The sequence below is a fragment of the Panulirus ornatus genome, chromosome 48 (assembly GCF_036320965.1).
Source record: "Panulirus ornatus isolate Po-2019 chromosome 48, ASM3632096v1, whole genome shotgun sequence".
Classification (NCBI taxonomy): Eukaryota; Metazoa; Arthropoda; class Malacostraca; order Decapoda; family Palinuridae; genus Panulirus; species Panulirus ornatus.
In genome coordinates, this window is record NC_092271.1 from 14331789 (window position 1) to 14357666 (window position 25878).

The window sequence follows — 25878 nt, forward strand, 5'->3', positions numbered from 1 at the left end:
AACCTTCGATGGGGTAGGGCGTGTCAGCGGCTCTCTCGGGCCGCCTGCAGGATGTTGAACTGAACTCTTTCTCCACCCATCTCGGTACTTGGATTACGCCTGAATGAACCAAATATCTCCACACAATGTCCATCTCCATTGAATCTATGTGAGAGATATACGTATTAGATACCGTTACTGGTGAAGAAGTAACTATGTGACAGTCTCTCGAGAAGCCTATGTCGGAGCTGCGGTCGACTGTTTGCCACACTCTCTGGCCCCCTGACCGTTAAAGTTCCTCGAGGGTCACAGAGGCAATTGCCGAGTACAGACACCAGGACTCTGCTGACATAACTCGCACCATACCACCAAGACACCTCCACTGACCGATATTTGTCACCACAACCATCTTATACCAACCAGTCCACGTACAGATAATGTGCTACACCTACTTTTGTAGATTTCATACTGTCCGTGAACAAGTGCACAGCTAAGCAAGCAGATAGCTTAGCTTTCCCATAGTTATGTGTATGTCATCTGCTGTATTACTGTAACGTAGCCATCGCGAAAATAGTGATCACATATGTTCACCATTGAATACATTGTTAACACAGTATTACTCTAGTTCAACAAGTATGTAGCTTTACATCACTTAATGTTCACCATTTATTACATATTGTATGTCAACGCAATACTAATGTAATTCAGCCAATATGTAACTTTGTATCTCGTAATGTTCCACTAGTCATCACTAAATGTATACTGTATGTTCATAGAATTCGCTATGTAAGATTTCTGTACTGTATAGATAGACTTCACTCGTGTGCTTAGCCAAGGCGTAAAAGTATCTTGATTATTTAACTAGTAACCATTATGACGTACCAGTTGTGTAATTCCACAGCTGTGTACTTTCAGCCAAATGGCTTCCTGAGTTCGATAAACCGTTCTTTTTTTCTTTATTTATTCAAAATACGCGGGCCTTGGTGATGGTACGGTTATCGTCACTATGCGTGAGTCTAACACGGGCCAGCCCGGGGTCGGAACCGGATAGGTTCGAATCCTCGGCGTGGCAGTCGGCCGACACCCTACGCAGGTGTTCATCCTTCCCTTGGGCTGTTTCGTAAATGGATATCTGGCTTACGTTGATGTGTGTGCGCGCGCGTGCATTCATAGGTGTAAAGACTGGACACGCACAAGGTTAAGAGATGGGGCAACACGAGTATTAAACTTTATAAACGTAACACACACATTGTAATCACTCACACGGGCCTCCGTGGTGTATAGGTTAGCGTTTCTGACAATGAATCTGAAGGGGCTTCGAAACCTGGGCACAGCAATCAGCCCACTGCGAATTCTAGCTGTTCATCCGCCAATCTGGAACATGTATAAGATTGAGACGGGGCCTCTTTCCTCGTAACACAAATAGTGACCCTATACATTCTCCTTTGAAACTATAACATGCCCTTCGTATTAGAACTTGATAGTCAAACATCTTGACATGTTTTGTGAAGAGAATGATTAATGGATCATACTTTACAATGTTTGTCAGATGAAAGCATTGAACAGAAATGGAACTAGAGGAACGTTTTTCTGTATCAGAATGGTTGATGGGTACAGACTAAATTTGGGAGGTGAGTTTAATGGGGAAAAACTGAGGAGTTAATTCTTAGTACTGGAGTGATACGCAGCTTGAGGTCCTGAGAACCGGAATCGAAATCATGACGTGGGAAGTATAGGTCGAAAAATCCATTGCTAAGACATGTTGGAACTGCATAATAGCATATTATCTGCGAAAGCAATATAAATGTAATTTTAACCTGAGGAATAACTTCGCCATGACTATACCAACAAAAAGTCAAGTGTATGAGCGTGACAAGGCGATGAGCATAGATAGAGTGTAACGTCAGTGGATGGATGTACTGAATAGTGTTTGGATGTTCTTATGAAAGAAAATGGTTTTATAGTTTAGTTAGTAAGTAAGAGGAATGGGTAAACTATTTGGTATCGCGGGTATGGAAGCAGATGAGGGTGTTTTGAAGTGGTTTGGGCACATGGAGAGGATGAGTGAGGAAAGATTGACCAAGAGGATATATGTGTCGGGGGTGGAGGGAACAAGGAGAAGAGGGAGACCAAATTGGAGGTGGAAAGATGGAGTGAAAAAGATTTTGTGTGATCGGGGCCTGAACATGCAGGAGGGTGAAAGGAGGGCAAGGAATAGAGTGAATTGGAGCGATGTGGTATACCGGGGTTGACGTGCTGTCAGTGGATTGAAGCAGGGCATGTGAAGCGTCTGGGGTAAACCATGGAAAGCTGTGTAGGTATGTATATTTGCGTGTGTGGACGTATGTATATACATGTGTATGGGGGGGGGGGGGTTGGGCCATTTCTTTCGTCTGTTTCCTTGCGCTACCTCGCAAACGCGGGAGACAGCGACAAAGTATAAAAAAAAAAAAAAAAAATGAAATTGAACCCCCCCCCACACTACAACCTCACCTAGCAGAGAGAGAGAGAGAATCATTAGGTGATCAGAGTAAATTTCCCCAGCTTGTTCATATAGACATGAATGGCAAACTCTAAACTTCAATACTGAATATTTAATGTATATGGGGAAACCCCCTCTTATTTTCTCGCGTAGCTGTTATTAACATCACATTTTGTGTACATATATGTACATAGTCTGGGGGATTGTCATTGCCCCTTCCTCAGGTGGCCGTTGTCTTCCCCCCTCCTCTTTCTGCAGCGTTCAAGGTGACCCCCTTCCCCCTTAGCCAGCCAGTCAGCCGCACCTTGTACCTGAGCCTCAACAAAGGATGTGTGGGTCTGGGAGGGGAGGGAAGGGGGGCTCTTGAGAGTACCGGATATACCTTTGACCTGTGTTGCGGGGGTTGACAAGGCACTTCATCTCGCTTTACCGAGTTTTATTACAGCCCTCTTTTTAAGGTACCATGAACCGGTATATATCACTCTTTTACCTGCATTTATTGTTTTTTTCATTTTTTTTTTTTTCGTAATCCCGCTATATTTTGAAACACGACACACCAAGTTGGCGACCCTTAGAGGAACTTTATTTCATCTGTATTACTATCACGAATCTGTGTTACCGGACCGGTGGAGGGTACACTGCGAGTGAAGTTACTTTGGCGAGGCTGTATCATTGATAGTAGTCTCAAGGAGTTTACATTCCCTGCTACTGGAAGTAACGCAGCCTTTAAAGAGGTCCTGAGTAACACCAGGACTCTTTCTTAGAAACTGGACCGTGGGTAAGTATTAATGACTCAAAATAACTCATTCTCAAGACTACATTTTGAGAAAAACGTGACATCTAATTAGAGCATATGTGATCCTGCTGAAGAAAAGTATAAAATCAGACAAAAAATATTATAATCCCTTTGAGGAAAAATGCAAACACTTCCCATCAACCTTCAACTGAAAACCAAACAAAAATAAGTGCAGCAGGAATGGGTCAGAGAAGCGTGGACACTAGGCAAAGAAACCAATTAATCACAGCTATTAAACGTTCCTAGTGGCAGACAAACTATGGTTAACCTGTATACTGTGTTGTGTGTTCTCTATGACAAAAAAAAAAAAGGTTTTGTAATGTTTTAGTTGTAGTAATAGATGGCCACCGACCAGGGACGTAAACTATTTGTGCTATCCGCCAGGGTATGGAAGCTAATTGGTACACGTCCTTGCATCAGTTAACTCTTCTGTCTGCCTCGCCCACATGTAGGCAGCAGGCTTTCGTTCCAGATACCATGAAATCTGTCCTTATACATGACTCACATGTAGGCAGCTGGCTTTCATTCTAGAAACCATAAAATCTATTCTTAGACATAACACCCAATATGTATAACTGGCACTACTCATTCTTTGTCTTCTTTTGGAAAATCTTTTGGGTAGAAAAGTTTCTCTCTCTCTCTCTCTCTCTCTCTCTCTCTCTCTCTCTCTCTCTCTCTCTCTCTCTCTCTCTCTCTCTCTCTCCATGATGGGGAACATGTCAAGGTATGAGAAATGTTTTTTTTTTACATCAGAAAAAATGTATCTTTTGTTCCAGTTGTTACTGTAGAGGCTTAGCATGGCCTACATATAGTCAGTAGCTTTACAGAGAAAAGGTTTTGTTTATCAATTTGTAAGATCTGGAATAGGAACACGTCCTATCATAAGGTAAGGCCTGGCGACTTAGATGATCATGCTAGACACGAAACAGCAGCAGGTTTAGTGATATTAAAGATGGTGTAAAAGATTGCAAAGAGGAGACACGTGCATGCTGACCCTTTTTAGGGTCTCTGGTTATGATTTCTATGTAAAGATAGGAATTTAGGTAGTAATGCATAGAAAATTTAACGTGTTGGTCTCAACATGTACTGAGTGAGGTTTAAAGTTGAAATTGCGTCCAACTCGGATGAAAAGAGGAACTTCATTACATAAAGGTATTGCATCAGCAGACATGACATACATATTGACTGCATTAACAATTTGAGCACAACCACACAACCCTTGCGTACAATGGCGACTTTTGCTGTGATCCTTAAGGTTAGTCTAAAAGGTAGGCGAACATACCTTGGGGTCAAACCGTCATGCTCAAGTGGTTGAGATTTTTTTTAAAGCGTGGACTCTGGTGGTTTAACAATGATTCAGTTTTAAAGTTTTCATGGTCAAGAAATGATGTATCATTTGAGAACGTAAGAACTCGTCGGAAAGACAAAAAGTTTTGTGATAGCAATTGTTTGAGGAAATTTTTAGTCTTTCGATGTCTACAACAACTGGCAAGACTGTTTTTTCGTATTTTTACACGCAGAGAGACTCTAGAGAAGTATTTACACAGCTGAGTAAGATTGTTGAATTATACTTTTTGACTTAAGCTTTAGACTTTTGATTGTTGTTAGGTCGATTGAAGAAAATAATTATTTTTTCAGGTGCTCAGCAAATTTGGCTGCAGTTCGATATTTCAGGCATCCGTCAGAACAATGCTGTCATAAATGAAGAGTTCATATTACGAGTTAAACTTGATATAATTTTGGCAAAAGTTGCTTACATGGTCAAGTAAGGCAGAAGAAACGATTAGCTGCTTTTTATTCATAAGACAGGCTACAGTTTTGGTTTCTGGTGAAAATGAACCATACAAAATACTGTACCTTGTGTTTGAGAGTACCAACATAGGTTGAATGTTTGAATTTGTCTTCTAACTCGTAGAATATTGAATTATTATTTCATACTTCTTTGTGCATCTGGATATCCTTATTGTTACAACACCATTTTAGTGTATGAAATGTATCTACAGCTTGCATTGATGATAAAGTACTAATGGAAATAACACTGCAGGTTGTAATGCGCGGTGAGAGTGGTGAAGTCATCATCGATGGAGGGCTGGGGTTGGTAGATGACCTAGGCAGACCTGAAGGAGGAGGCATGAAGGGCCCAGCCAGTCCGCCTCTCAGTGCTGCTGCCTCCCAGGTGTCTTTGGCACCCAGTGACCTCACTACCAGTGACCCAGACCTAGCTGCCTCCTCAGCCTACTCCTCAGCAGCGTCGTCCAGGCCGACCTCCTCTTCACAAATGTCGTTAGGCACAACTGACCTCAACTTGACAGCTGGATCCTTATCTTCTCCATCGTCAGCAGCTTCCTCAAGACCACCATCATCTTCGGGTGTAATTACACCAGACCTCACACTCCCAGCCCCGGAGGACTACACTACAGAAACTGGTAACATTATACTATTTATTTTATAAAAAAAAAGCATTAGGAAATGTACCTTTATTTATGAAAATCTTGGAGATGAATTAAAGTTGTTGCCACAGTGTTTCTTGCATTTTTTGCTCATCTCTCAATATCATTGTTCTTCTATAAGCTTCTCCATGGTTACTTCCACACGACTGTCACCCAGGTCTCTTGAGCAGATATGTTTTTATATATTTATATATGATTACCCCAGGATCTCTTTCTGTGAATCCTCGTGTTAATCAGGACCTCTTTCTAAAGGCTCCTGCCTAAGCTGTGCCACTTCCATTAGCAAGGAAATGTAGACTCCTTTCAAGCAAGAAGTGATTTGATGAGACTCTACTCCCGATGGTACAGCCTCATGGAAGGTGACTTTTCACTGTTGGTGTAACATTGCAAGTGGAATTCACCTCAAATAGAGGTGTAGAGGTTTATGGAAAAAAGGAAATATGCGTGAGAACAGGATGGTGAAAGAGCGTGAATTTGGAAGAGGGAGGTGGATGGACAAACATCAAGAAATTGAGTGTAGAATGGTAAAAGATGAGAGTAAATGAAGATGGTGGAGTTGGTGAAGAATGAAGTACTTGGAGAAGCAGTTTCGTCATGTGCAAGAGAAGTTTGTGGCTCGCTCACTTTCACTATCGTGTTCTCACCCATAACATTTCCCCTTTTCCCAAAAACCTCTACACCTCTTTTTGAGGTGTTACCAAACTCCACCAGCATGATGCTACACCATGAGTGAAAAGTCATATTTCATGAGACTGTATCATTGAGAGTATAGTCTCGTCAAATTGCTCGAAAGGAGTTCTTGTTTCCCTCCTACTGAAAGTAGCACGGCCTTGGTAGGGGCCTCTAGAACACATGGAGTAACTTTTCAGGTGTGTGTGAGGATATGAATGAAATAGTATTATCCAAATATCCTCTAAATAAGATATGACTATTAGGGATGAGAATAGGAAGGTGCGTGTTTATATTTGTAGGTTGGTCTGCATTATTTCTTACACACTCTTTAAAACAAATACATAGTTCACACATTCTCTACCACCCGTGAAACTCCTCCCCAGTCAGATGCTGTTTGTGTTTTTATCCTGTCACCATGCACCCATACAACTCTCCAGGTACACTCTGCAAACACATATCTCTGTAGTTCGAACATTTGCCTTGTCTCTTTGCCTGTGTACGTGATCACTACACATGAATTCTGGTAGTGACTCCCTAGATACCTTCTATCCTCACCCTCTACTTTACCTTTATTTACTCACTTTTGCCATGTTGCACACAATCTCTGGTAATTTTTCTTGTTTCTTTTCCAAGCTCACTTTCACCACCCTCTTCTGAAAACCACTACAAGGCTGCACCCTCACCCACCCCAGGGATGAGATTAAGTATAGTTATACTTTCCTAGAGTTACAGGACTTTCTGAAAAGATCACATTTCTTTTCTGTGCCTCTAGCATGTTTCGTCATTTTCTTACAATAATGTATTTGCACTGTGTTCTAGGTGCTCATGTCTTGATTGCTAATACTTTTTCCTCTCTGTGGTTCTCTGAAAATCTATATAAGTGATCTTTTTGAATAACTAATGCTGGGCCTTTCTTTTTTTCCATTCAATAGTTGATGTACTGTGTCATTTATTGATCTATTAGTTTTTACTCGTTTATTATATGAATATTTAATTGATTATAATTATTAATGATAATCTTTCAGTGGAGTTTCCAACCAGCCCCTTAGCTCTGAAGACTAATAGAGAGAAGTCTAATGGTGTGTGTTTTGTGGAGGCAGATGAGTTACTGGAGCTTTCTCAGTCTACTTCCTCTAATTATCTTACTCCTTGCTATAAACCAGGTATGCCTTGGTTTTAGTAAATGCACTGTTTGCATACAAAGTTGCTTTTATTGCTGTAGATATGGTAGGTTAAACTTTTGAAGTTGATTATACTCAAAACTGTCACTGCATTGTATTTGTATAAAGATGTATGAATATATTAAGATGGGTTCATATTCATTACTTATATTACAAGACAAAAATCTTTCCAATATGATTCTACCTTAGTGTGCTTGGCACCTTGTTCTTTTCAATAGAACTAGACCCATAATTTCTAAATCACTCCATGACCACCCATCAACCACATTGTTCATCCCATTTGATGTTCTGTGCATGCCAACACCCTCTCGATCACCATACAACCTACTTGGTATACTAGCCAAACTTAAACATCCATAATACGAACACACACCTTTGTACCCCTTGCCAGTGTTACTGTACGTACATTCCACCAATCCTCAGGCACCACTCCATGATCCATATGTACATTGAAAATCCTAACTAACCAGTCAGCACCACAGCTACCCCCTTTCTTAAGAAATTCAAGTGCACTACCGTACTATCCAGCTGCCTTGCCACATTTCATCTTCCACAAAGCTTGCACTGCCTTTTCTCTCTTCACTAAAGCACTTGCTATGACTCTTACTCTGCATAACTCCTTGGCCCAGACACCCTACATCTGCCACCCTATCATCAAATTCAGTCCACAATCCTTCAAAGTACTCACTCCATTTCTACCCCATCATCACTGCCTGTTTCTACTTCCTCGTTTGCCCCCATCATCGATGTTCCCATTTGCTTTCTTGTTTTTCTAACAGTATTCACCTTCTGAAATTTCATCTTATTTTCCTTGAAGTTTACTGATGATCACTTGCCACAGCATTCATTTGCCATCTTTTTCAGTGCCTGCTCTTTCCTCTTGACACTTTGCCACTCTCTCTTGTGTATATCCCAGTCACTTACACTCCTTCCGTGTAAGTAATACCTGTGCTGTCTCAGCTTAAAAATATGTATATAATAATGAATATATCTAGCGACTTTACTGCATTATCCCACCACTCGCTACCCTTTTTCTCATGTCCACCTTCTAGATACTACACTCATACACATACCAGCACTGGTTCCTTAAATACCTCTCATTCGTTACCCACTCACCTAGTTTCATTTACTCTTACCGTTTGTCATTCATTCTACACTGTCTCCTTATATTTTATCACACAAGTCTCCTTTTTAAACTAACCAACTTTGAGCACCCTCTTCTCATATCATTTCCTCTTTTCTGAAAATCTATACAGATATTCACCCCCTCCTCTAACAGCTAATTATCATCTTTCCATCCCAGCACATCCATGCCTAAGATTGCTTTTGTATTTTTATCAGAACATAATACAGTAATGTCCATTCACCCTTTTATACCTATTACAGTGCATAGGTAATGATTTGCATTTTTTTGACCAGTGTTTACGAGTTGATAACATAGGGCTGCTTAGTTTCCATTTGAGTCCAGCACAGTTCATTCATAATTGAGTGTACTATAATACAATGAGGAATATGTAGATAATGACAGTATATGATTCACACACCTCTGGAATGTGGCTGGAAATTGATTTTGTGACCTAAGATTAATGCAAGTTGCAAAAGCATTTCGCATAGTATATCAAAATCTTGTTAGAGAAAGTATATAAAATAACATTAAGAGTAAGATAGGAAGATAGATTGAGTTTCCAACAGAACTAAAAGAACCATGCCTATGGAAGAGGATGTTCCATTTAGGGTAATAGATGTAACAGAGTGAGCCTTAATTGTCATAATGATATTAAGACATCAGCAACAAGGTAAAAGAAAGCACACTAAGGGGCTTCATTGATTACACCAAAACAGGCAGAATGATTGGTTGAGATGCAATCCAAAGGATATGTAAGAAGACTGAGGCACAGTTTAGTAATGGGCAGAAGTGAACTTGATGGAATTTAATGATACTGAGCAAATGAGTTATGGAACAAGTAAGAGTACACTTAGACCCAATAAAGAAAGCGATAAAAAGTGAGACCGGTAAAAGATTTAGTTATCGCAATTGATAAACTAGAGTGTAAATTATATTTTTAGAAGATAACGTGATGCATGTAATTAATTTGAGGTATTTCATAATGAATGCCTTTTGATGAAAATGCTTGATATTTACATGAGAAGCAAAACTGAATACAGTACTGTTCTGTCATATGGGCATCAGTGAAACAAATAGAAACAAATTTGAGAGTTCAGAAGCACTTCATAAGCAGAATTAAGGGCATGGAACATATGAAATACTATGAAAGGCTGAAAGTTGGAGCTCTCTAGAGAGAAGATATTCTGTAATATGTACATGGCAACAAATTATATGAGAAATAGATTGCAATTGGAAGCCTCACAACAGGGAAGATCGAGAGTAAAATCTTCATTAATACTATGGAACACAGAAAATTGATCAAACAACAATATGTGAAAGCCTAGCTAGGAAGCTGTAACAACTATTAAGTACATTACCGAAAGAAATAAGGACTATGCATGGAACAACTCTTGAAACATTTGAAGGAAAACTAGATATCTCGTTGAAATCAGTCCCATGTAGCAGCTGACAGGAACAATCTTAATAAGAAAGAAGTTCATGCAGCATTATCATGTAGGAACTCCACCTTCTTCCTTTGCCTTTTTCATACTCTCCATCCTTTTCGAGATTCTTCTTCCCACACTTATCTAACATGCTGATTAAAAAATGATTAGTCTGGAGTTAGAATGGGAAGGTTCAGGAATCAGGAATCAAGTGTTTAATGAAGAATAAGTATCAGCTGATTAGGTATAGTTTGGAGTAGCAGACATGTTTAGTTTGCATAAGTATAATGATGCATTAAAAGCACAGTATATCTATAGATGCAAATTAGTAGCATTAAGATACATAAAGTTTAGTTAAGAATATGATTTTGTTAACTACATGTTTGCTAGCAGTTGAGGAACATTTGATATTTCTCCAAAGTTCTGGAATATGAAATAGCAGTCTTATTGTGCATGCCAGTATTTCCATAAAATTGATATATCTTATTGTACAGAAAGTTTATGTACTGAATTAGTTCTTTACTTCAGTAGTGTTTGTTTAAAGTGATGCATTTTGCAAATTAACTTGTTGATTGCTTCAAAATGTTTCATTATGCTATAGTAAAATGAGAATTTTTTTTTGTATTTAGTGCAATAATGAATTGTAGTGTACACTTGGTATTGATTGCAGTATATGTAAAAGTATATAAGCATTTGGTATTATGGCTAGTTTTTTATGTAATAATAGTAGGCTCTGTTTGCAGATGAATTAGAATCATCTGATAATTCACCCAAGCAAGGAGATGGATTTGAAGTTGGTAGTGATTTAGAGGAGGAATATTTTGAAGAGTTTCATCTTCCTAACTCTCATGAAAAAGCTTTTGTAAGGCACAAAAGTTTTCGACGTAAAGTAAACTTGACACCTATACATGCTCCTGATGCAGAAAAAATAGAGGGGCTGGTACGAACAGGAGAATTTCAGAGACATGGAAGTATGCGAAGGAAAATAATGCCTGAGGACACTACTGCTATTCCTGAAGAGTATAATGGCATGAAGAAATCCAATTTGAATGGTAATGAAAGCATACAGGGAATGCAAATTGACGCATCCTTTTCATCTGATGTTGTAGGAACCTTTGCAAGAGACTTGAGAGAAATAGAGAACATGTTGAATGACAATGATGAGGTAGAAGACATTTCTGATACTTTGGATAGCAGGAGTCTCACAAATGAAATCTCTGATAACTTGGTTCATGATCAGGTACCTCTTGAATTGCATCAGGGCAATCAGCACACCACAACATCCACACCAAAATCCAACAGTACAAAGGACAGTTGTGATTTTGCATCTGCAAACATAAGTTTGAGCATAGCTGAAGAAAGTCATGGTGATGAAAGCCTTAGCATTGAGCAAAGCACACTCATGAAAGTTCGTGAATGCTTGGACTTCACAAAGTATAAGGATATTTACAACCTTAGTGGCAGATTGCAGGACATTCTCACTCCCAAAGAAATAGAAGAAGTTTTGAATAATTCTGAGCGTTACAGTGAATATGTCAACAAGGATGTGCTTGAGGCTCTACACAATTCTCTGCAGGAGCAACAGAATAATAATAATAATACTGGTAACACTGACAGTGGAATTTCCTCCCCAAAGAAAATGATCTCAACAGAAGGTCTAGATTTAGATAATGTTGTCAAGACAGACATTCGAGCTGTGTATGATGATAGTAGCCCACAAACCAATGAAAGTGATAACAGTAGCTCTAAGAGATCTAATGTATTTATTGAGGATGTTGATTTAGAAGATAATACAGGTTTCAGATTTGAGAGACGTAGATCACTCCGTCTGGGTAAAGAAGGGCGCAAAGAATTGGAAGTGGAAGGGGTTTTTGTCGAAAGCAAATCTCAAGACATTGGCCTTAAGAAAATTAAAGCCCCAGCCCTTGACTTGACTGCCACCACTAATGATGAGTGCAGTGATTTGCCAGATCTTTCAAATGCTGAAATTACTGAAGTACCTTTTGTGAGAATACCAGACTCGGTTAGTGAAGAAGGTCCCAACAGTGAAAGTGAAACACCATCTAAAACCGTTTCTGTGCCCGATATTGTTATCACAGGCACATGTGAAGAAGTTGAGAAAGATGAATCTAGTGTATCAGTGCTTTTGTTTGAAGGAAGTGACTCATCAGACATGACTTTACCTCATTCAGATGGAACCCCGAATACCTTAGATCCAAAATCTCCTGAAGAAGGTATGTGTTTATTTTAGTAATTATGATTCCATGGGTGCATCACATATCTTCTAAAAGTGGTTTTATAGTCATTTGCTTACCAGATTATCAAAAATCTACCAATGGTGTAATTTCAAACTTTTTCTCAAATATATTTTCCTCTTTCTTAACCTCCTTCCTCCCTGTGTCCTTACCTCTCTTCCTTTCTCACTGTCTTAATTTTTCTTTTAATTTTCTTGTTCCCTCATTAAGTCTTGAATCTTATTGAAATGTTTTTATGAAAACTTTTCCACTTTTTTTTCTTCTAGATAACCATTTGTTTTTTAATAAGAGTCATTAGATAATAGCTTAGAAAATATGGTGAAGAATTTTCCATGCTTCTTTTACTCTCATGGTAAAACAGTCACCTCTCTATTTCATAAATTAGATTTATGGCAAGTTTGAGATTTATCGTAACAGTTAATGTATACACACTTTGATAAGTAGGGTTACGGAAGTTAAATACATGAAGTAGAAATGGTAACAGAGATATTTGTGATCAAAAGAAGTGTAGATTTTAGCAATATATTGTAGATCACCAAGAGATGATGGAATGAAATTCGTTCATAGTGATGCTTCCATGGATAACTAGGGCCACCTATTTGGAAATGCCTCTCTACTTGAATTCAACCATTTATATATAAGGATATGAGATAATATAGATTTTTAGGTTCCTTAAAATTGATGTGCATGTGTACTGAGTAAAAGTGTCCATATATTGTTAAAGATATGATACTTCTTTCTTTACTGCATTACTTTTATTCATAGAGAGACCCATAAGCTTGGAGTTTGGCACTGCGAGTCAGCGAAAAAGAATCTCGGTAGCTGAGGATATCTTACGATCGCCTGTTGAAGATGACAGTATGTCTGTCACATCAGCATTTAGCCAGAGGAGTGATGGAGAGGAGGAAGATGACATTGGGGTAAGGGCTTTGTATTGCAGTTTGGGTAAGGCTTTTGTATTGTACTTATGTTAGTTTGCTGATAAAAAAGAAATAAAGAATGAAGCCCCATGAGACTAGGACTCCTCATACAGCACAAATAGTAAACTACAAACATGCTTTACTGACTGTGAGTCAGCCTGGGGGTTGGACCTGCATGAGTTTGAACCTAAAGTGTGGCAGTTGGGGTACACCCAACTCAGGTGTTCATCCTCCCCATGGGCTTGGTTGGTACCTGACTCAGGCTGGTGTGTGTGTGTCCGTCTCTGTGTGCTCATGTCTGCATAAGAGTAAAGACATGGTACATAAATAAAAGATAGTAATCACAAACACAGTGGTAATGAGAAGTTGTTGGAATTGGTGAAACTTGCTCAGGATTTTTAAGGGTCATCATTCCAGTAGGCCTACACATAGAAGTGGAGTGTGAAGGGCCCCTGAATTATGTAGGTACTAGATTTTTGAATGGTTAGGGGCAGGGAAGTATGAATATGAACATTTGTGTATGTGTATTTGTGTGTGTGTGTATGTATATGTTATGTATATGTGGGTATATGAGAATGAATAAAGGCAGACAGTATGAATTATGTACATGGGTATATATGTATATGTCTGTGTATATATATATATATGTATACATTGAGATGTATAGGCATGTATATGTGCTGTGTGTGGACGCGTATGTATATACATGTGTATGTGGGTGGGTTGGGCCATTCTTTTATCTGTTTCCATGCGCTACCTTGCAAACGCGGGAGACAGCAAAAAAAAAAAAAAAAAAAAAAAAAAAAAAACAACACAGCTATACATCTATGAAAGCATTTAGGCAGTTCAGGTTCAAGCGCATTACACTCAGGGTAAAAATGTGATCAGCTTTGAGGGGTAATGTGAGAAAGACATGACTGGCTGAGTGAAAAATAATTTTTGTCAGATGATGAGAAAATTTTGAGAATCAAATCACACTCATTCTGACAGCAAAGTTATCCAGGCCAGGTAATAGGTTGTGTCGGATCCATCATATATTGACAAGAGTGAAATGATTGCGATACTGTTCCTTTAAGTTGTAGCAGACAACTTATTTGCTTGACAATAATTACCTTAGTAATTCTGCAATTCATGGTATTCCATTGGATAGTATAATATACCAACATAAGTGTTAGGTTCTGAGGACAGCCTACTGTAGTGGAAGAAGTAGAGTGGAGTTCAGTGACTTGTGGTCTTTTGAGAACAGTTACTATGTAAGGAAAACTGTCTGCAGAATGTACTCTTTACTCATAGTTGTAACTGAGGGTATTAGAGTTCTCATATAGTACACAGCACTCTGATGACATAGCCAGAAGTGGGTATATACCACAGGTGTTCATTATTACCCTGGATATCAGTGTGGCACAGTAATATGTGCTAGAGTACAGGTTATAGTGTACTTTTAAAGATAGTAGGCATTATTACATGACAGCTAGAGACTGAGTGTGAACGAATGGGGCCTTTGTTGTCTTTTCCTAGCGCTACCTCGCACACATGAGGGGGTAGGGGGATGTTATTCCGTTTGGCGAGGTGGCGATGGGAATAAATAAGGGCAGACAGTATGAATTATGTACATGTGTATATATGTATATGTCTGTGTGTGTATATATATGTGTACATTGAGATGTATAGGTATGTATATTTGCGTGTGTGGACGTGTATGTATATACATGTGTATGGGGGTGGGTTGGGCCATTTCTTTCGTCTGTTTCCTTGCGCTACCTCGCAAACGCGGGAGACAGTGACAAAGCAAAATAAAAATAAATAGATAAATAAATGTATACATATATGCATATGAGTGGATGGGCCTTTCTTCGTCTGTTTCCTGGCACTACGTCAGTGACATGGGAAACAGCAGTTACGTATGATGATGATAATGCAAAAGGTATTAGATCTGATGGTGCAATTTTTAAGGTTTTTTTTAGTGACAAAGGAAGTAGGAGGACATCAGTTTTCAAATCAAATGTCTAGAGTTTTGCCACTCAGTAAAGCAAAAGTTTTAAATATCGAGCAGATAAAGTGTATCCAAGCAACAAATATTGTCATTGGCCAAATTGGGAACAATGAGCAAGAGTATCAAGAACTGATGCAAGGGAGTGTCATTGGGTAAATTATTATATGAAATATAAACAACCTGATAGCAACACGGACAACAGTTTATAAAAAAATATTCCTGGAATAAAACCTGTTTGTTTACCAACTTTACCTTGTTATTCTTACTCTTATGATTGAGCAGTGTGAGACTTTAGACTGCCTGAACCACAAAAATGAGAGGATATTAAATGTAAGTAGGGTAATTGATTCAAGTTAGTCCAGATAGCAGACCTTTAAAAGTAGTCATGTTATACTGGCTTATCATGCACCAAAGTTGTTCATTTTACCCTTTTCAATTTGAGTTCAGCTAGAAATTGAGATGAGGCAGAATATCAAGACTAGTAACTTAACTGTGACAAGCTTCCCAAAAAGGAAGCTAAAGGGAAGGATAAAAATGTAACTCCAGAGAACTAAAGTTTAGAGTTTTTGGTTGAAATGATAAACAATAAATCAGGATCAGGGATTAGTGTAATTAGAGATGAGAGTAATGAAACTCAGGTCAGTTTAAAGATCACAAGGGGTGTAATAAAATGAAATAGAAACCCAGGGATTAAAAATTAAGATAAATGATCATGAGAATAGATTGGCATCAGATGAAGGAGGGTTGATGAAGCATATAACTAGGGGAATGCAATTAAAATGCGTTTTGGCAAAATGGTAGCTGTAGATAGTAGAAGATAGGAACATGTAGGCAGGATTGTTAGGTAGAAGCAGTAGGTAGGAACATTTTGGCAGGATTATTAGGTAGAAACATTTATTAATTAGGAGCATTAGATAGAAGTAGTGATTAGGAACATTAGATAGGAGCCTCTGCAAACACTGCACTAGCCTTTCCCTCTGCCAGTGGCTTGTAAAGGATGAGGCCCTAAAGGCTAAGAAGCAACACTGGAGAGTTATTTATTTATGGAGATTCTGTTGCTGTTTTTAGAATGAAGAATGAGCAGTAGGGATTCTAGTTGTCCTAGAGGCTGTTGAACAAGAGAGAAGTGGTGAAGTGAGAAGGAGATGGAGTGAGTATTTTGAAGGTTTGTTGAATGTGTTTGATGATAGAGTGGCAGATATAGGGTGTTTTAGTCAAGGTGACGTGCAAAGTGAGAGGGTCAGGGCGAATGGTTTGGTAAACAGAGAAGAGGTAGTGAAAGCTATGCGAAAGATGAAAGCTGGCAAGGCAGCGGGTTTGGATGATATTGTAGTAGAATTTATTTAAAAAGGGGTTGACTGTGTTGTAGATTGGTTGGTAAGGATATTCAGTGTATGTATGGTTCAAGGTGAAGTGCCTGAGGATTATCAGAATGCATGCATAGTGCCATTTTACAAAGGCAAAGGGGATAAAGGTGAGTGATTAGATTTCAGAGGTATGAGTTTGTTGTATGGGAGGGTATTGATTGAGAGGGTAAAGGCATGTACAGAGGATCAGGCTGGGGAAGAGCAGTGTGTTTTCAGATGTGATAGAGGATGTGTGGATCAGGTGTTTGCTTTGAAGAATGTATGTGAGAAATACTTGAAATAGAAAAACATGGATTTGTATGTAGCATTTATGGATCTGGAGAAGGCATATGATAGGGTTGATAGAGATGCTTTGTGGAAGGTATTAAGATTATATGGTGAGGGAGGTAAGTTGCTTGAAACAGTGAAGCTATTTTATGTGTGGCAGGGTGGCAGTGGTAATGGATGAAGGCAGCAAGTATGAATATGTATGTATATATATGTATATGTCTTTGTATGTATACGTTGAAATGTATATGTGCGTGTGTGGGCATTTATGTATATACATGAGTATGTAGGTAGGTTGGGCCATTCTTCGTTTGTTTCCTTACCCTATCTCGCTAACATGGGAAATGGCAGTGTATAAAAGAAAGAGACAGGAGGTCAAGAGAAAGGTGCAAGAGGTGAAAAAGAGGGCAAATGAGAGTTGGGGTGAGAGAGTATCATTAAATTTTAGGGAGAATAAAAAGATGTTCTGGAAGGAGATAAATAAAGTGCGTAAGACAAGGGAGCAAATGGGAACTTCAGTGAAGGGCGCTAATGGGGAGGTGATAACAAGTAGTGGTGATGTGAGAAGGAGATGGAGTATTTTGAAGGTTTGTTGAATGTGTTTGATGATAGAGTGGCAGATATAGGGTGTTTTGGTCGAGGTGGTGTGCAAAGTGAGAGGGTTAGGGAAAATGATTTGGTAAACAGAGGAGAGGTAGTAAAAGCTTTGCGGAAGATGAAAGCCGGCAAGGCAGCAGGTTTGGATGGTATTGCAGGGAAATCTATTAAAAAAGGGGGTGACTGTATTGTTGACTGGTTGGTAAGGTTATTTAATGTATGTATGACTCATGGTGAGGTGCCTGAGGATTGGTGGAATGCCTCCATAGTGCCATTGTACAAAGGCAAAGGGGATAAGAGTGAGTGCTCAAATGTTGAGCATTCCTGGTAAATTATATGGGAGGGTATTGATTGAGAGGGTGAAGGCATGTACAAAGCATCAGATTGGGGAAGAGCAGTGTGGTTTCAGAAGTGGTACAGGGTGTGTGGATCAGGTGTTTGCTTTGAAGAATGTATGTGAAAAATACTTAGAAAAGCAAATGGATTTGTATGTAGCATTTATGGATCTGGAGAAGGCATATGATAGAGATGCTCTGTGGAAGGTATTAAGAATATATGGTGTGGGAGGCAAGTTGTTAGAAGCAGTGAAAAGTTTTTATCGAGGATGTAAGGCATGTGTACGTGTAGGAAGAGAGGAAAGTGATTGGTTCTCAGTGAATGTAGGTTTGTGGCACGGGTGTGTGATGTCTCCATGGTTGTTTAATTTGTTTATGGATGGGGTTGTTAGGGAGGTGAATGCAAGAGTTTTGGAAAGAGGGGCAAGTATCAAGTCTGTTGGGGATGAGAGAGCTTGGGAAGTGAGTCAGTTGTTGTTCGCTGATGATACAGCGCTGGTGGCTGGTTCATGTGAGAAACTACAGAAGCTGGTGACTGAGTTTGGTAAAGTGTGTGAAAGAAAGTTAAATGTGAATAAGAGCAAGGTTATTAGGTACAGTAGGGTTGAGGGTCAAGTCAATCGGAGGTAAGTTTGAATGGAGAAAAACTGGAGGAAGTAAAGTGTTTTAGATATCTGGGAGTGGATCTGGCAGCGGATGGAACCATGGAAGCGGAAGTGGATCATAGGGTGGGGGAGGGGGCGAAAATCCTAGGGAGCCTTGAAGAATGTTTGGAAGTCGAGAACATTATCTCGGAAAGCAAAAATGGGTATGTTTAAAGGAATAGTGGTTCCAACAATGTTGTATGGTTGTGAGGCGTGGGCTATGGATAGAGTTGTGCGCAGGAGGGTGGATGTGCTGGAAATGAGATGTTTAAGGACAGTGTGTGGTGTGAGGTGGTTTGATCGAGTAAGTAATGTAAGGGTAAGAGAGATGTGTGGAAATAAAAAGAGCATGGTTGAGAGAGCAGAAGAGGGTGTTTTGAAATGGTTTGGGCACATGGAGAGAATGAGTGAGGAAAGATTGACCAAGAGGATATATGTGTCAGAGGTGGAGGGAATGAGAAGTGGGAGACCAAATTGGAGGTGGAAAGATGGAGTGAAAAAGATTTTGAGTGATCGGGGCCTGAACATGCAGGAGGGTAAAAGGCGAGCAAGGAATAGAGTGAATTGGATCGATGTGGTATACCAGGGTTGACGTGCTGTCAGTGGATTGAATCGGGGCATGTGAAGCGTCTGGGGTAAACCACGGAAAGTTGTGTGGGGCCTGGATGTGGAAAGGGAGCTGTGGTTTCGGGCATTATTGCATGACAGCTAGAGACTGAGTGTGAATGAATGGGGCCTTAGTTGTCTTTTCTTAGTGCTACCTCGCACACATGAGGGGGGAGGGGGATGGTATTCCATGTGTGGCGAGGTGGCGATGGGAATGAATAAAGGCAGACTGTGTGAATTGTGTGCATGGGTATATATGTATGTGTCTGTTTGTGTATATATATGTGTACATTGAGATGTATAGGTATGTATATTTGCATGTGTGGACGTGTATGTATATACATGTGTATGGGGGTGGGTTGGGCCATTTCTTTCGTCTGTTTCCTTGCGCTACCTTGCAAACGCTGGAGACAGCGACAAAGCAAAATAAATAAATAGATAAATTTTTGAAAATAGTTTTGAGGGAGGTGCTGTTTTTAGGGGCTGGGCAACAGGTTCTGAGCATTTAGACCGATTCAGTGACACAGGAACTTGGGGACACTGATACTAAGGTGCTTGATGAGGATTCTCAGTGAAGCTGTAGATCAAATATGTACAGTTAGAGACAATAATTAAAAAGAAGTTGGTTCAATAGATGAGAATTTCATGTCATAGCAGACAGGATCAGTGCATACAAGCAAAAAGGGAAATTATAGAAAAAGCCAGTGTCATTGAAGATGACAAACCAAAACTTATAGGCTTAGCTGCAACATGGGTGGCACCTAAATGAGATTAGTTAAACTAAGAGTTTGACAGATGTGAAAGTTTGATTATTTTTGAACTGGATGAAGAACATATACCAAATGAAATGGAAAGAGAAAAGAAAAAAGAAATGATTATTAACGGGATGCTAGAAGCACTAGAATTATCAGGTGCAATTTGCAGATACAATCAAGAAATAAAGGGACAACCAATTATAGTTGGTTTGATTTGGAATAATTAGCCAAGTGATACTAAGACAGGCTAATTAACAAAAAAAAGGGGGAGGGAGAAGAGAGGGGAAAAAGTAGTCATATGAAAAAAGAACGGAAGATGTGAAGCGAGGTAAGAGACCAACAATGCTGCAGAGGGGTCAGGAATGTTGGACTGAGAGTTTTGTATACGAATGTTGATGGATAAGTAGTTCTTGGCAGAAAGTTAGAATTTAAGGAGCATATAAGGGAAAATGAACCTCGTGCTGTTGGAGTTGTGGAAACAAAGATTACAAAAGAGGATCTTTTCTGTCCAGAGGGGTTCGTGATAGTAAGGAGGAAAAGTGAAGATAAAGGAGGAGGGTTCCTGGGTCTTGTAAGAGATCACCTTAAGTTTCAGGGAACAGTAGTAAATGGCCCATTGTAAAATACAGAATGGGACACTGAAGGAACAATCAAGATGGTACATGAAGCGGTAAATCATGCTCTTCTCAGAGAATGTAAAATATTGATAATGGAGGATCTCAGTTATGAGATATATAAAAAGGATTTGGATTTTCTTGGTGAAAGGGAACCTTGGAGACACAGGTTCCTAGACTGTGTCCTGGAAGTTTTTATAACAACATGTTACTGAACATACCAGAATAAGAGGGACTGATTCACCCTCACTACAAGATCTCTTCACACAGAGTAGCATGGATATTGAGAATATCATACATGGTACACCATTTGGTAAAAGTAATCATGTTATGCTTAAGTTTATGTGGTGAATGAGGAAGTTAGATGAAATGGAACTTGATGAGATATAATCATGGAAACTACACAATTTGATCATTTCTGGTAACAGATTGGGATATGGAGTTCAGTAGCCAGGAACCAGGGTAATTTACATTGCAGGAGTGAGTGGTTTAATCATAAATGTGAAAAGCGAAGGAACTAAGAGAACTGCAATGGCTGAAATGTAGATAACACTCCAGTGGCCCAGCTTATGCAAGATAAAAGAGGCAAGGAATAAGTATAACAGGTTAAGAAAACAGTAAGAGAGAAATGTTGAAAAGAATGTTGTGGATGAGGCAAACAAAAATCTAAAACTTTTCCATAACTTTGTTAGTAGATTGTCAATTAAAGGGCAGCTAATCATATGAAGAGATTAAGTGGATAAAATAGTAGAGGATGATGTAAGGAAATGTGAGTAACTGAGTAACTAGTGCTTTCACGTTGGAAGACTTGGGAGCTCCATCACTAGAGAGAAGCAATGGGGAGAAGGTCTTTTCTCTAACAAAGACATTAGCGAAATACTAAAAATTCATGGTTTGAATGAAATTTCACCTTGTGTGCTGAAACATTAGACAAAGCTCTTGAAATACTGTTCAAAATGTCACTCGAGAAAGGCAAAGTGCCAAGGGAGTGGAAAATAGTGAACATCACGTCCATCTATAAGAAAGAAGACTGGTGAACTATAGACCAGTATAGTTTATAGGTGTGGGGAAGAAGAAAAGAAAGTATATGTATATATTATTTTTCATGCATTTGATGTTTCCTGTGGAACGGGGGGATGGCATTAAGTATGGATGATGGTGAACAAGTATGAATATGTACATGTTTCTGTATTTTTATACATATACATGTATGTATATGTACATGTATGTGCATATGTGTATGTGAACAGATGTGGCCTTTCTTCATCTGACTCTTGGCACTACCTTGCTAATGCAGGAAACGGTGATCAAGTATAAAAAAAAGGAGAAAGTTGAAAGTACATGTGAATAAGAGCAAGGTTATTAGGTTTAGTATGGTTGAGGGACAAGTTGATTGGAATGAAAGTTCGAATGGAGAAAAATTGGAGGAACTGAAGTGTTTTAGAAATCTAGGACTGGACTTAGCAGCAGATGGAACCATGGAAGCAGAAGCGAGTCACTGGGTGGGGAATAGGGCAAAGGGTCTGGGAGCGATGAAGAATGTGTGGAAGGAGAAAATGTTATCTCGGAGAGCAGAAATGGGTATGTTTGATGGAATATTAGTTCCAACAATGTTATATGGTTGAGGCATGGGCTATAGATAGGGTTGTATGGAGGAGGGTGGATGTGTTAGAAATGAAATGTTTGTGGGCAATATGTGGTGCAAAGTGGTTTAATCGAATGAGTAATGAAAGGTAAGAGATCTGTGGAAATAAAGTGTGGTTGAGAGAGTAGAAGAGGGTGTGTTGAAATGGTTTGGACAAAGGGAGAGAATGAGTGAGGAAAGATTGACAAAGAGTATACAAGTGTCACAAGTGAAGGGAGCAAGGAGAAGCAGGAGACCAAATTTGGGGTGGAAGGATGGGGTGAAAAAGATTTTAAACGATCAGGGCCTGAACATACAGGAGGGTGAGAGGTGTGCAAGGAATGGAGTGAATTGGAACAATGCAGTATACTGGGGTTGATGTACTGTCAGTTGACTGAACCAGGGCATGTGAAGTGTCTTGGGTAAACTATGGAAAAGGAGCTTTGGTTTTGGTGCATTACACAGGACAGGTAGAGACTGAGTGTGAATGAATGTGGCCTTTTTGTTTTTTTCCTGGTGCTACCTCACTGGAGAGAGAGAGAGTGTGAGTTAGGGGGGGAAGCTGTTTCCTGTGTGGCAGGGTGGCGACAGGAATTGGTGAAGGGAGCAAGTATGAATATGTACATGTGTATATATGTATGTATACTTTGAAATGTTTATGTATGTATATGTGCATGTATGGGTGTTTATGTATACATATGTGTATATGAGTGTTTGGGCCATTCTTCATCTGTTTCCTTGTGCTACCTCGCAGATGTGGGAAACAGCGATTAAGTATAGTAGAAAATACAATATGAAAATATGAAAAAATATTTGTATTCCCCTGCTTGCTGCTAATTTCTAACATTCCTGCTGTCTTAATAGCTATCAATAGAAATGCATTTTGTATTTCCTAACAGCAAGATGTCTTCCAAAGAATAAAATGAAAAATTACTTGTCAGTAACAGAAAGATCATATCAGAGTACAAAATGAGAGAATTTATTGGACATATCTTTCTTGCAGGATGAAGACATTGAAATATCAGCCTTTGAAAACTCAGAACCTGTAAACATGAAGTATGCAGATGACTCACACTTCGAACCTATACCACCACCACCTCCTCAGTTTATACCAGAATTATCTGCTGCTGAGGAATCTGCAGAGGAGAGGCACTGGAGGAGTGTTGTAATTGGTGGCGTATGGCGAAGGATTGACATGAAGGTGATTGCTCCATACCGCAAGGTTAGTATAGTACATGGTGAAACTTGATAACAGATAGATATTTAAGGGTTTGGCATTGATTTAACTATTTTCTTGTCATTCATACATAAGATTCTTGAATTGGCTGCTTATACTTCAAGGCAAAATATGAATCCAATATTACTAAACTTTACACCCTTGATTTTTTTTCCATACACTGTTCACGTGAAGGAGGCCTTTATAAGAAATGTTCCTTCATTTTTTTTTTTTTTTTTTCACACTTGCAAGATAATATATACTAGTGATGAAATCCCTTGCTAATCATACTTGCTTATGATAAAAACATTACATAATTACCACACATATCCTTGAAAGTACTCCTTGAGAACTTATATTGAAGTTTTATTCCATTTCTGCTTAGTTGAGATTAGCTATTGTAATGTAATAAGCCAGAGTGTAGTTTGAATAAGATTTTTGTGTTGGATTTATTCATTGTAGATATTATGAATGCAACTGTTGTTCATCCTCCTAACAGTGCATAAGTCATGGAGGTTACCTGGGAGAAAATAAAAATGCTGTTATTGTCATCTGTGCCTGCCATCTGCCTGATAGAACACGTCGGGACTACAACTACGTCATGGACAATCTATTTTTGTTAGTATTGTGCTTCTTCTTAATGGGTTAGATAACCAAAAAGCATTTTGAGGGAATTCTCCCTTATTTTCAAGTATTGGATGGTTTATTTATTAGATTGATGAAGAGAAATCTTCTATACCCTGGTTCAATCCACTGACAGCACATCGACCCCATTATACCACATTGTTCTAATTCACTCTATTCCTTGCACACCTCTCGCCCTCCTGTATGTTTAGGCCCCAATCACTCAAAATCTTTTTCACTTCATCCTTCCATTTCCAATGTGGTCTCCCGCCTCTTGTTCCCTCCACTTCTGACATATATCCTATTTGTCAACTTTTCCTCACTCATTCTCTCCATATGTCCAAACCATTTCAACACACCCTCTTTTGCTTTCTCAACCACACTCTTTATTTCCACACATCTCTCTTACCCTTTCATTACTTACTCCATCAAACCATATCACACCACATAATGACCTCAAACATTTAGTTTCCAACACGTCCACCCTCCTCCATTGTTAAGTTTATTCATGGATGGGGTGGTTAGGGAGGTAAATGCAAGGGTTTTGGAGAGAGGGGCAAGTATGCAGTCTGTTGGAGATGAGAGGGCCTAGGAAGTGAGTCAGTTCATGTTCACCATTGATACAGCTCTGGTGGCAGATTCAAGTGAGAAACTGCAGAAGTTGGTGAGTAAGTTTGGAAAAGTGTGTGAAAGGAGAAAGTTGAGAGTAAATGTGAATAAGAGCAAGGTTATTAGGTGTAGTAGGGTTAAGGGACAAGTTAATTGGGATGTAAGTTTGAATGGAGAAAAATTGGGGGAAGTGAAGTGTTTTAGATATCTGGGAGTGGACTTGGCAGCAAATGGAACTATGGAAGTGGAAGCCAGTCACAGGGTGGGGGAGGAGTGAAGGTTTTGAAATGATGAATGTGTGGAAGGAGAGAATATCATCTTGGAGAGCAAAAATGGTTGCGTTTGAAGGAATAGTAGTTCCAACAGTGTTATATGGTTGAGGCATGGGTTGTACAGAGGAGGGTGGATGTGTTGGAAATGAAATGTTTGTGGTGTGAAGTGATTTGATTAAGTAATGAAATGGTAAGAGGTGTATGGAAGTAAAAATAAGTATGGTTGAGAGAGCAGAAGAGGGTGTGTTGAAATGGTTTGGACATAAGGAGAGAATGAGTGAAGAAACGTTGACATGTGGAGGGAACAAGGAGAAGCAGAAGACCAAACTGGAAATAGAAGGATGAAAAGAAAAAGATTTTGAGCAATTGGGGCCTGAACATACAGGAGGGTGAGAGAAGTGCAAGGAATAGAGTGAATTGGAATGATATGGTATACCGGGGTTGACGTGCTGTCAATGGACTGAACCAGGATATGTGAAACATCTGGGGTAAACCATGGAAAGGTCTGTGGGGTGTGGATGTGGATAGGAAGCTGTGGTTTCAGTATATGTATACATATGTTGATATGTATATGTACGTGTATGGGCTACTTTTCATCTGTTTCTTGGCGCTACCTCGCTGATGCGGGAAACGGCAATCAAGTATAATAATAATAATAATAATGATAATAATAATAATAATAATAATAATAATAATGATTGATAATATCCCTGGGGACAGGAGAAAGAATGCTTCCCACATGTTGTAGAAGGCGACTAAAGGGGGGCTGGACCCCCTCCTTGTATTTAGATTTCTAGAATGGGAAACAGAAGGAGTCATGCGGGGAGTGCTCATCCTCATCGAACGCTCAGATTGGGGTGTCTAAATGTGTGTGGATGTGTTAGCAGATTTGATGCATGAGACTAAGTTATAGTGAAGGGTGATTTGAATGCAAAGGTGAGTAATGTGACAGTTGAGGGTATAATTGTTGTACATGGGGTGTTCAGTGTTTTAAATGGAAATGGTGAAGAGCTTGTGGATTTGTGTGCTGAAAAAGGACTGGTGATTAGGAATACCTGGTTTAAAAAGCG

General features: G+C 39.3%; 1 protein-coding gene across 4 annotated transcripts in view; it reads left to right on the plus strand.

Annotated features, from left to right (window-relative positions):
• The window catches only part of LOC139764117 (uncharacterized), a 133584-nt gene that overhangs the window by 92380 nt on the left and 15326 nt on the right, over nt 1–25878 (plus strand). For all 4 annotated transcript variants that reach the window (XM_071690622.1, XM_071690621.1, XM_071690624.1 and 1 more), the window contains exons 2-7: nt 5302–5683; nt 7405–7542; nt 10854–12344; nt 13131–13285; nt 23091–23309; nt 23803–23921. In XM_071690622.1, coding sequence (XP_071546723.1) covers nt 5308–5683; nt 7405–7542; nt 10854–12344; nt 13131–13285; nt 23091–23309; nt 23803–23921 — 2498 coding nt within the window. In that variant the 5' untranslated portion in view covers nt 5302–5307. The remainder of the gene's footprint in view (nt 1–5301; nt 5684–7404; nt 7543–10853; nt 12345–13130; nt 13286–23090; nt 23310–23802; nt 23922–25878) is intronic.